Here is a 9,870-nt window from a genome sequence, read left to right on the forward strand (position 1 = left end):
CCCCCCCCAGCAGGGCCCAGCAGCCCCATGCGGGCGGGGGGCAGCGCACGGGGGGGCAACGCAAAGGGGCGCTGCCCCCGCCGCCCCCCCGCCCCTCCCACAGAGCCAGCTATGGGGAGCGAGTTGGAGCCAAAGCCCCAGCTGTGGGCAGGAGGGAAACAAAGTGAGGGAACAGGACTGCACCCCCAAACCCCCCCAACGCTGCTCCCCCAGAAAAGGCAGGGGATAATCCAGAATGCACCCAGGGGGGGGTCTTTAAGCCCTTCAGGTGGAAAATGGGGCATCTACAGGATGGAAAGGGGCAGAGGGAGCACAGGGGACAAAGAGGAACCTCGAGGTGGGGGGGTCCCAGGCTCACAGGGGGACACAAGTAAGGGAAAATTCAGGAGCTGGAGATCCCAGGGTGGGTGAATAAGGCACCAAGGGGAACAAAGCGGGTGTTGGGGTGAGGTCTGCGTAGAATTGAGGCCCCCCCCACAAGCCCTCCTACCCTTTGGGAGGCCGGTAGCCCTGGCCATCAAGTGGCACCTTCTTGGGGAAGGCGCGGAGCAGCTTCAGGACCTGCTGCTTCCAAGACAAGAGCCTCTTCTTCTGCGTCTCCGTGAACGCCTGTGGGTGCAGGGGGGGCCCATGAGGCAGCTGGGATGCAAAGCGAGGTCCTGTGCCCCCCCCAAGACCCCCCAGCTCAATCCTACCTCGTGGCTCAGGCACTTCTCAAGGAGCTGGAGGTAACTCGTGATGTTCTCCTCATCCGGCCGTGACACCAGCAGCTGGGTGCAGACTGGGGGGCAGAGGGGGGGGACTTGACAAGGGTCCAGGGCACGGTGCTCCCCCCCCCCCCCCCCCACAGCAGCCCACCTCACAGAAGTGGGGCCCTCACCTTTGCCCATGACACGAGTGAACTGCCCTGGGATGTCTCCATCAGGGACGGGGGCTGCGGGGGCCTCAGTGTCGGCAGCTGGGTGGGGGGCAAAGGCATCGGCAGCCCCTGGGGGAGCCCCGTCATGTGCTCCATTAGCAGGGGGGGCAGGTGGGGGCCTGAAGGCCTTGATGGGCGTCACCATGATCTGCTGCAGCTCCTGCAATGCCGTCCACAGGTTCCCACCTTCTAAGATGTCCTGAGGGGACACGGAGGCAAACAATTGTCACAGGAAGGGGCACGGGGCAGCCAAACAGCCCCGGAGACACCCAAGGGGCAAAAAGCATCTGAGATCATCAGGGACAACCCCCCTCCCTTCCAGCTACGTGGATGTGGGCGAGATCAGTTACACCCAGTGCCACGAGGGGGGACACAGAGGGTGAAAAAAACCCAGAGCAAACAGAAGGCACCATTGGGGGGCACAAGGCCACCCCGCTCACCTTCTCCAGTGCTTTGAGAACGCTCTGCCGCTCCCGCAGCTTCTGGATGCTGAGGGCAATCTTGTGCCGCGCACCCTTGGTGACGTTCTGCGGTGACAAGGGGGGACCAGCAGGGAACAAGGAGAGACCAGCAGGGAACGTGAGGCACGTCCTAAGCCTGGGGGGGATGAAGGTTGAGGAAAGGGGGGAGAGAATGCAGGGCAGCGTGGCTCACCTGCGACTCCAGGTGGTGTTCTGTCAGCGTCATCATCTCCTCGTACGTCATCTGGGAGAAGAGGGCTGCGTACTTATGGAGCCTCAGACTCTTCAGCCAGGAGGGGACGTCTGAAGGGGGCAGCAGGATTTGGAGCGGGGAGGTGGCAACAACACCCCCATCTCCGCATTTTCCTCCCCATCCCTCCCCTCCCAACCCCCCCAGGAACACCCCCCTTCAACCTTTCATGCCGCTGCCATCCTCCTGAAAGGTGTTGCGGCCACCGGTGGGCTCCTCGGTCTGCTCACTGCCCGAGGAGGCCACGCTGCTCTGGGGTGAGAGGGGCGCGTGGTCGCCGAAGGGGGTGCGAGGGGGCCCTGGCTCCTCGCCCCCCCCTGGCCATTCACCGCTGCCCCCCTGGGGGCTGCCAGGCACCAGCGACAGGGAGCGCTTCAGTGGGCTGGGGTGCAGCTGGCAGGGCAGCGCTGCGGAGAGGCGGCTGTTGGGTCCAGGTCCCACCCCACTCCTCCCACCCCCTCCAGTTGTTCCACCCCCATATTTCCTTTAGTCCCTCTTCTGGTCCCCGTTGCCCTCTTTAGCTTCCAGGCTTATTTCCATCACCTCCTCGTATTTATATTCCCACTATCCCAGTTTCCCCCCTCTCCCCCCCATCCCCATCTTAAACACTCAGGCCCCCTTAACCCTTTTACCCCCTCCAGCCACCCCACTTTGTCCCTTCATAACCCCTTCCAGTTCCCCATGCCCCCCACCCCCCCCCCCGCCAGCCCCACTCACCTGTGCCCCCCAAGCCATTGCCACTGCTGGGGGGGTGAAAAGGGGGGTGGCCGTTTTCCCGGGGAGCTGCTTCAGGCCAGGGGGGCCCAATCTCAGGGGGTCCGTGCTCAGGCCAGTCGTGGGGGGCACGGCGGGGTGGGGGGGGGGCAGCATCAGGGCGAGGAGGAGGACGTGGTGGCTGCGGGGTTCCGGCCAAACGTTCCTCCAGGTGGCCCAGCCACAGGGCCAGCGCACTGCGGTCATCCAGGGTGGTGGCAGGGTGGATGAGGGCATAGGAAAGGAGCTGTCGGCTCTCCTCCACGCATCGGTTGCTCTCGATGGCGTAGGCCAGCACTTTCTGCAGCCGCTTCATGTACTCAGCCTTGGCAGCAGCATTGCCCGGTTGCAACAGGGGTAGGTGGGCCAGCAGCAGGGCCACTGCTGCCTCTGCTGGCTCCTGTGGCCACTGACTGATGGCAGCTGGGGAAGGCGAAGGAGCAATAGGTTAGGGGGAGCAAGAGGGGGATATTCCCCAGTCCGAGAGCAGCAGGGGGGGCAAAAACCTTCCAAGGATAACAACAGCATCTCAACCACCCCCCAGGGAGCAGCAAGAGGTGCGGAATCCCGGAGAAAGAGAGGGACCCCTCAGCTCACACCACGCAGAATGCGAGTTCACCACCCACTGACTGCACCGAGAGCCCGTTTGGCCACCCAGACCCACAGCAACGGCATCTCGAGCCTTTCACCGAGACATGCGTGGGCCAAAAAGGGGCGCCCAGAGCTGGGGCAGGAAGCTCCCACTCACCGGCACTATTGGCCTCAGCCTCGAGGAGGTGGATGTCAGCACAGTCGGCCAAAGAGTGCTCGAGGCAGAGCTGCAGGAAGCGTGCCTGGGTGCGGGTGACGCGCTTCAGCAGCGAAAGCAACGCCACGGTTTGCTCACATTCGTTCCAACCTTTGAACCACCCGGCCACGATCCCCACCTGGTCCCGGAACATCATGGCGAGTAGGGGGGGCAACGGCGGGGGAGGGGGAAGGGGGGGGAAAACACGGGCCCGGCCGTGCCCCCCCCCTCACATGGCGGCAGCGCGGGGGCCGCGAAGGGGCCTGAAGTCGCTCTCGGTGGCCCCCGGGGCCGGCGTGGGCATGGGGTGGGCTGGAGGCCCCGAGGGCTGCGGTCGGGCCTCGTCGGTGCGCAGAGAGAACCTCGGAGATCCCTAAGGAGAAAAGGGGCTGAGAATGGCAACGGGAAAAGGAACGCGAGCACCTCAAAGCCCGGCACCGCCGAGGGTCGCACGCTTTGGGGAGATGGGCGCGGAGCTACGCAGGAACCGGAGCAGCTCCGGGGCAGCGGGGCCCGCCCGAGGGCGGAGGCAGCACCGGGGAGCGGTCACGCGAGGCCCGATCCGGGAAGGCCGCAACCGGAGAGGTACGGAAGTGTAGGCCGCGAGGAGAGGCCGGAGCCCGGCCCGAGGATCCGAAGGGGCGGAAAAGCCGAAGCCCAGGCCCGGCTCCGCACTCACCGCCGCCACCGCAGCTGCACTCACAGGCGCCGTCGCCGCCGCGCAACGTCAACGCGCACGGCACGCACGGTGCGTCACCGCGCCACCGCGCATGCGCCTCCCGCCTCGCCCCGCCTCTTCCGCTGCCCTCGCGGCTGCGGCCAATGAAACGCAGTGGGGCGGGGAGGCGACATCCGGCAGAGGTATGCCCGCCCCCTTCGCCCCGCTCCGATTTCTCATTGGACGGCGGTGCTGCCAATGGGATGGAGCCAGGCGGAGGGGAGAGGGCAGTAAATATGGCCACGCCCCCTTGCGCAGGCTCCGCCCCCACCGCGGGCACGCCGAGCGCTGCGAGGGCGTGGCCCGACGGAGGGGCGTGGTCTATAAAGGGAAAGGGGGCGTGGCTTGCAGGGGGCGTGGTCTTGCGGGAGGCGGAGCCTCGGCCGCCGCGGAGCCGTCGCGCGGTGCTGCCGTCCACGCGGCCCCACGCACCGTGTGGGACCCCCGGTGCGGGAAAGCGGCCCCGCCCCGCCCCGCCCCACTCCGCTCCGCCCCGCCCCGCCCCGCCCCGGCGGCGCTGCGGCTCCGAGCGGCGGCCCTGGGCCGGCTCCGGGCACGGCGGGCCCATCCCGCTCCGCCCGCACAGCCACCAGCCGTCACTCCCCGCCCCGCCGGACCGGGGCCGCCCCCGTCTATGGGTCGTCGCCGGGGCGAGGCCTGAACGGGCCCCGAACGCCCGGAGCCGCGATGGGAGTGGCCGTGGGCTGAGCCCTCACCCAGGTACCTCGGGGAGGGGAGGGAACCTCGGGATGCGGGGATGGATGGGGGGAGCGGGGGGATGGATGGGCCGGGCTGGGTGGTACCGGGCCGTACTGGGCCGTACTGGGCTGCTTTGGGTGGATCTGGGCCGTGTTGGGCCTTATTGGGTGGTGCTGGACTGTATTGTGATGTGCTGGACTATACTGGGCAGCGCTGGGTGATACTGGGTGGTACCAGAGCCTAGTGGGCAACGATGGGCTGTGATGCTTTATACTGGGCTGTCTTGGGCCTTACTGGGCAGTACTGGGATGTGCTGCTCTATACTGGGCTATACTGGGACCTGTTGGCCCCTGCTGGGCTGTACTGGGCGGTACTGGGATGTGCTGCTCTATACTGGGCTATACTGGGAGCTGTTGGCCCCTGCTGGGCTGTACTGGGCGGTACTGGGATGTGCTGCTCTATACTGGGCTATACTGGGACCTGTTGGCCCCTGCTGGGCTGTACTGGGCAGTACTGGGATGTGCTGCTCTATACTGGGCTATACTGGGACCTGTTGGCCCCTGCTGGGCTGTACTGGGCAGCAGGGAGCCATACAGGGCTATATTGGGAGGTAATGGGTTGAGCTGGGTTATACTGGGCAGCACTGGAACCTCTGCTAGGCAGTACTGGGTTGTGCTACTCTATACTGGGAGGTACTGGGACCTGCTGTGCTGTGCTGGACCCTGCTGAGCAGCACTGCTCTGTACTGGGTGGCACTGGGAGGTACTGGGCTGTGCTGAGCCTCACTGCAGTGTTCTCATCCCCACTGGGTCTTACTGGGCAGTACTGGGTTGTGCTGAGATGGACCTTGTTGAGTTACACTGGCATAATATTGGGCTTTCTTTACTGGGCTGTGCTGAGTTCTGCTGGACCGCGTTGTGCCTTCCTGGGCTGTACTGGTCTACAACTGGGCCATACTGGACAGTACTGGGCTCTTTGGAGTTGTGCTGGGTCCCACTGCATTATGCTGGGCGATGCTGGTCAGTGCTGAGTTGTGCTGGGCCTTGCTCTGGGGTAGGGCCATACTGGGCTGCGCTCAGTCTTACTGGTGGCACTGGTCTCACTGAGCGGTGCTGTCTTGTACTGGGCCGTGTAAGACTTACACTGGGTCACGCTGGTTTACGTAGGGCTCAATTGGGCTGGACAGGGCTGTGCTGGGCTTAGGTTGGGCTCTGTCGGTTTATACTGGGCTACTTTGGGCCATACTGGGCTGCATCGGATCGTTGTGGGCGATACTGGCCCATACTGGGACCATTTTGGTTTGCGCTGGGCCAGAGTGGGCTATACTGAGGCATACTGGGCCATACTGGGCCATCCTGCACTACGTTGCACTGCTATGACTTGTACTGGTCTACACTGGGCTGTGCCCACACTGACCATACTGGGTCGTGTTAGGAATATACTGGGCTGTACTGGGCTTTTTTGTGCTGTTCCAGGCCTTCCTGGGTCATACAGGGCTGTACAGAGGCGTAGTGGGACGTACTGGTGTGTACTGGTCCATACTGGTTCATCCCCTCTCCCACAGGCCCTGTGGCAGCACCTGGTCGGGATCAAGATGGAGCTGTGAGAGGAGGTACTGAGCTTAATGGGGTAGCTGGTGGGATTGCGATGGGAGCCACACACAGGATCCCATACAGGATCAGAGGGGGTCGTGCAAAGGGTTACGGGGTCACGCGGGATCGCGCGTGGGATCGCTCGGGATCACACACAGGGCCACGTGGGAGTGGGGGCAGGAGCACAGGGGATCGTGTGTGGGATCACACATGGGATTGTTTCACGTGGGATTACGGGACCGTGGAATCACACGCGTGGGGTGACGCCTGGGATCACGCAGGATTAACATCGCGGGATCACACGGGAAAGGTTTACCCGGGGTGATGGGATCACACGCCGCGTTGCATGTGGATCACACGCACACGTAGGGCCGGGTGTGGGATCATACGTGGGATTAGGGGCTCGCAGCCGGGATAGCGTGGGATGGTCTGACGCGGGCTCACCCCCAGGCCGGCGCAGGATGGCGAAGCTGCTGGTGCCGCTGGTGGTGCTGGGGGCGGTGGCTCAGCGTTGCCCCCCGCGCTGCCTCTGCCCCGCGGCCGCCCCCAGCCCCACTCTGCTGTGCGCCCGCACGGGGCTGCTGGCGGTGCCTCCCAGCCTGGACCGCGGAGCCGTGGAGCTGCGCCTGGCCGACAACTTCATCGGCTCCGTGGGCCGCGCCGACTTCGCCAACATGAGCAGCCTGGTTCACCTGACGCTGTCGCGCAACGGGCTGCGCCGTTTGGCGCCCGGTGCTTTTGCTGACCTGCGGGCGCTGCGGGCGCTGCACCTGGACGGCAACCGGCTGCCGGCGCTCAGCGGCCCGCAGCTGCGCGGCTTGGCCAGCCTGCGGCACCTCATCCTGGCCAACAACCAGCTGGCCGCCATCGAGCCCGCCGCCTTCGCCGCCTTCGCCGCCACCGTGGAGGATTTGGATCTGTCTCACAACAACCTGCCGGCTCTGCCCTGGGAGGCGGTGGCGGCCATGGCCAGCCTGGCCACGCTGACTCTGGACCACAACCTGCTGGAGCGCGTCCCCGCCACGGCGCTCAGCCGCCTGCCGCGCTTGGCCCGTCTAGACCTGACCGCCAACCGCCTGCGGGCGCTGCCCCCGGTACCGGGCCCGCCGGGGCCCAGCCTGGCAGCGGGAGGCAACCCGTTACACTGCAACTGTGAGCTGCTGTGGCTGCGGCGCCTGGCACGGCCCGACGGGTTGGAGAGCTGCGCCTCGCCGCCGTCGCTCGCCGGCCGCCTGCTCTGGGCTGTGCCCGAGGAAGAGCTGGCGTGCCGCGCTCCCCACATCGCCGGAGCGGCCGCCAGTCCCAGCGCGGTGCTGGAAGGGCAACCGCTGCGTCTGGGCTGTGCGGCCAACGGGGATCCCCCGCCCGCCCTGCACTGGTTGGGCCCCGACGGGCGTTTGGTGCAGAACGGCTCGCGGCGAGCCTTGGGTGCCGACGGCTCCTTGCAGCTGCGCGTGGCCACGCTGCGCGACCACGGCGCCTTCACCTGCGTGGCATCCAACGCTGCCGGGGAGGCCGCTGCGCGCGTGCAGGTGGCGGTGCTGCCGTTGCCGGTGCCTCACCGGCACGGGGATGGGGACGGGGAAGCTCAGGCCGGTCCCGGCCCCTCGGATATGGCGCGGGCTGGAGCCAACGAATCGCTGTCGGTGGGCGCGGAGCGACGCATCGTGGCAGCGGATCTGACGGCGTCGTCGGCGCGCATCCGCTGGCTGCCGCAGCGCCACGTGCCTGGGCTGCGCATGTTCCAGATCCAGTACAACAGCTCCATCGACGACTCGCTCGTCTACAGGTTTGGGCTGCGAGGCGTTCCGGAAAGTGGGGAGGGGGGATGCGAGGCTGCAGGATGTGGGGTTTGATGGCGTTGGTGGTGCGTTGTGGCGCTGCTCGGATGTGCGGGACCACGGGGCGTTGCGTGGTGTTGCACGGAGCTGCCAGGCATGGCGAGGTGTCACTCGAGGGCATTGCAGAGCATGGCTCGGGCCTGGGGGTGTTGCACGGAGCAGCACTGCGCTGTAGGGCTTTGCATGGGAGTCACGGAATCATAGAATGGCCGGGGTTGGAAGGGGCCTCAAGGATCAGGAAGCTCCTTTGCCACATGCGGGGCCACCATCCTCCACCTTTAATGCCAGCCCAGGCTGCCCTGGGCTCCATCCAACCTGGGAGTCGCAGGACAGGAGAGCGTTTGTGGGGTCACTGCATGGGATTGCGGGGTCACGGGGCTCCGCATGGCATCGCACGGGGCTGCGAGGCATCGCATGGCACGGCGCAGACCCAGGGGCGTGCAGAGCATCGCACGGCGCCGCGGAGCACCGCAGGGCATCGCACGGGGCGGCGCCGTGCCTCTCAACGCCGCAGGGGCCGCGTGGAGCCGCGGAGCGGCGTGTTGCGTTGCGGGGACCCTGAGCCGCCCCCCACCCCCCACCCTTTTCCACCCCCCCTTCCCCGCAGGTTGCTGCCCCCGTCCAGCCGGAGCTTCGTGCTGCGGGATTTGGCCGCTGGCCGCGAATACGACCTGTGCGTCTCCGCGCTCTACGCCGAAGGCACCGCGGCACCGCCCGCGTCCCGGGCTCTGGGCTGCGTCCGTTTCGCCACCGCTGGGGGGACGCCGGGCTGCGCCGCCCCCCGGCCCCATTTCCTGGGGGGCACCGTCATCATCGTCATCGGTGCCGCCATCGCCGCCTCCGTCCTCGTCTTCATCCTCATCCTCACCGCTCGCTACAAAGCCGCCCGCCGTCCTCCCGCCGCCGTCGCCAGCGTCTGCTCGCAGACCAACGGCACCCACAGAGCCCCGGAGCCCGAACCGCCTCCGCCGCAGCCCTTAGCGGTTCCTCCGGCGCCTCCGGTTCTGAGCGCACCCGGCGGCTCCCGTGCGTTGTTTCCCAGCCACAGCTTCCCTCGGCGCGCCCGGACTCGGCGGCACGGATCGCTGCCGCGCCTCGACGCGCCCGACGCGCTGCCAGCGCTGCGCCCGTCCTTCGGCAGCACCCACTGGATGTTGGAGAGCACCGTCTGACGGGGGGGCGGCACCCCGGGGCGCTGGAGGCGGCTCTGGAGGTGCCCCCGGGTGCGCTCTTGGGTGCCAAAAGCGGCTCCGGGTGCCGCTGAGCGCCTTCGGGTGCCCTTAGGGGCTGGAAGGCAGAGCGGGGTGCTTCTCTGCGCCTTCGAATGCCCCTGGACCTTTGGGTGCCCAAATGCAGCCTTGGGTGCCTCCCAGCTTCAATAGGTGCCAGTGGACGTGGGGGGGTCTAAGTGTGCCCTTGGATGCCCCTCTGCACCTTCAGGTGCTCTGCTGCACCCCTGGGTGCCAGTGGACCCTTTGGGAGTCCGAATGCACCCTGGGCTCTGGTGCACCCACGGGTGCAGCTCTGGGTGCTGGAAGCGGCTCCAGGTGCTGGTGAGCTGCGGGGGCTTGAAAACGGCTGGGGGGGGGGGGTAGGGGGGAGAGTGGGGCTCCTCTGCACCCGTGGGTGCCCCAACGAAGTATTGGGTGCCAGCGAACACGGGGGGTCCAAATACACACTTGGATGCCCCTCAGCACCTTTGGGTGTTCCTCTGCACCCCTGGGTGCCAACGGATACCGCGGGTCCCAATGCCCCGGGGCACCCGGACACCCACGGGTGCCCTCGTGCAGCCTCAGCACCTTTGGGTGCCCCCACCATATGCACCCACTTGTTAACCCCCCCCCCCCCCC

The 9,870-nt window shown here is 66.7% G+C and overlaps 2 protein-coding genes across 4 annotated transcripts; one reads left to right on the top strand and one right to left on the bottom strand.

The window, feature by feature from the left end:
* Positions 1-8: 8 nt before the first annotated feature.
* LOC122193690 (protein Smaug homolog 2-like) lies at positions 9-3,382 on the bottom strand (the record flags this gene model as incomplete). Its single annotated transcript, XM_042894552.1, has 9 exons — positions 3,132-3,382; positions 2,348-2,806; positions 1,795-2,037; positions 1,574-1,683; positions 1,360-1,446; positions 881-1,118; positions 696-781; positions 491-609; positions 9-141 (listed from the first exon to the last, which is right to left on the bottom strand). Coding segments are annotated over exons 1-9 (1,671 nt in total), but the record flags the coding sequence as incomplete, so codon positions are not given.
* Positions 3,383-4,493: 1,111 nt separating this feature from the next.
* Positions 4,494-9,856, top strand: LOC122193691 (leucine-rich repeat and fibronectin type III domain-containing protein 1-like). 3 transcript variants are annotated; one of them, XM_042894554.1, is made up of 4 exons: positions 4,494-4,608; positions 6,063-6,199; positions 6,630-7,968; positions 8,628-9,856. In XM_042894554.1, exons 3-4 carry the CDS (start codon positions 6,641-6,643, stop codon positions 9,190-9,192), a joined length of 1,893 nt encoding a protein of 630 aa, XP_042750488.1. In that variant the 5' UTR covers positions 4,494-4,608; positions 6,063-6,199; positions 6,630-6,640; the 3' UTR covers positions 9,193-9,856. The 3 variants fall into 3 exon arrangements, with proteins under 3 accessions (XP_042750488.1, XP_042750489.1, XP_042750487.1); XM_042894555.1 differs by having other exon boundaries at positions 6,152-6,199; XM_042894553.1 differs by lacking the exon at positions 4,494-4,608 and adding an exon at positions 4,707-5,606 and having other exon boundaries at positions 6,152-6,199.
* Positions 9,857-9,870: the final 14 nt, after the last annotated feature.

Source organism: Lagopus leucura, unplaced genomic scaffold (assembly GCF_019238085.1).
Source record: "Lagopus leucura isolate 7727_CA_CO unplaced genomic scaffold, USGS_WTPT01 34296-0_obj-0_obj, whole genome shotgun sequence".
Classification (NCBI taxonomy): domain Eukaryota; kingdom Metazoa; phylum Chordata; class Aves; order Galliformes; family Phasianidae; genus Lagopus; species Lagopus leucura.

Excerpts from the sequence above, each read along its gene's own strand:
- LOC122193691 (XM_042894553.1), top strand. Across the intron at positions 6,200-6,629 it reads AGATGGAGCTGTGAGAGGAG|GCCGGCGCAGGATGGCGAAG; the intron begins GTACTGAGCTTA and ends GCTCACCCCCAG. Across the intron at positions 7,969-8,627 it reads GACGACTCGCTCGTCTACAG|GTTGCTGCCCCCGTCCAGCC; the intron begins GTTTGGGCTGCG and ends CCTTCCCCGCAG.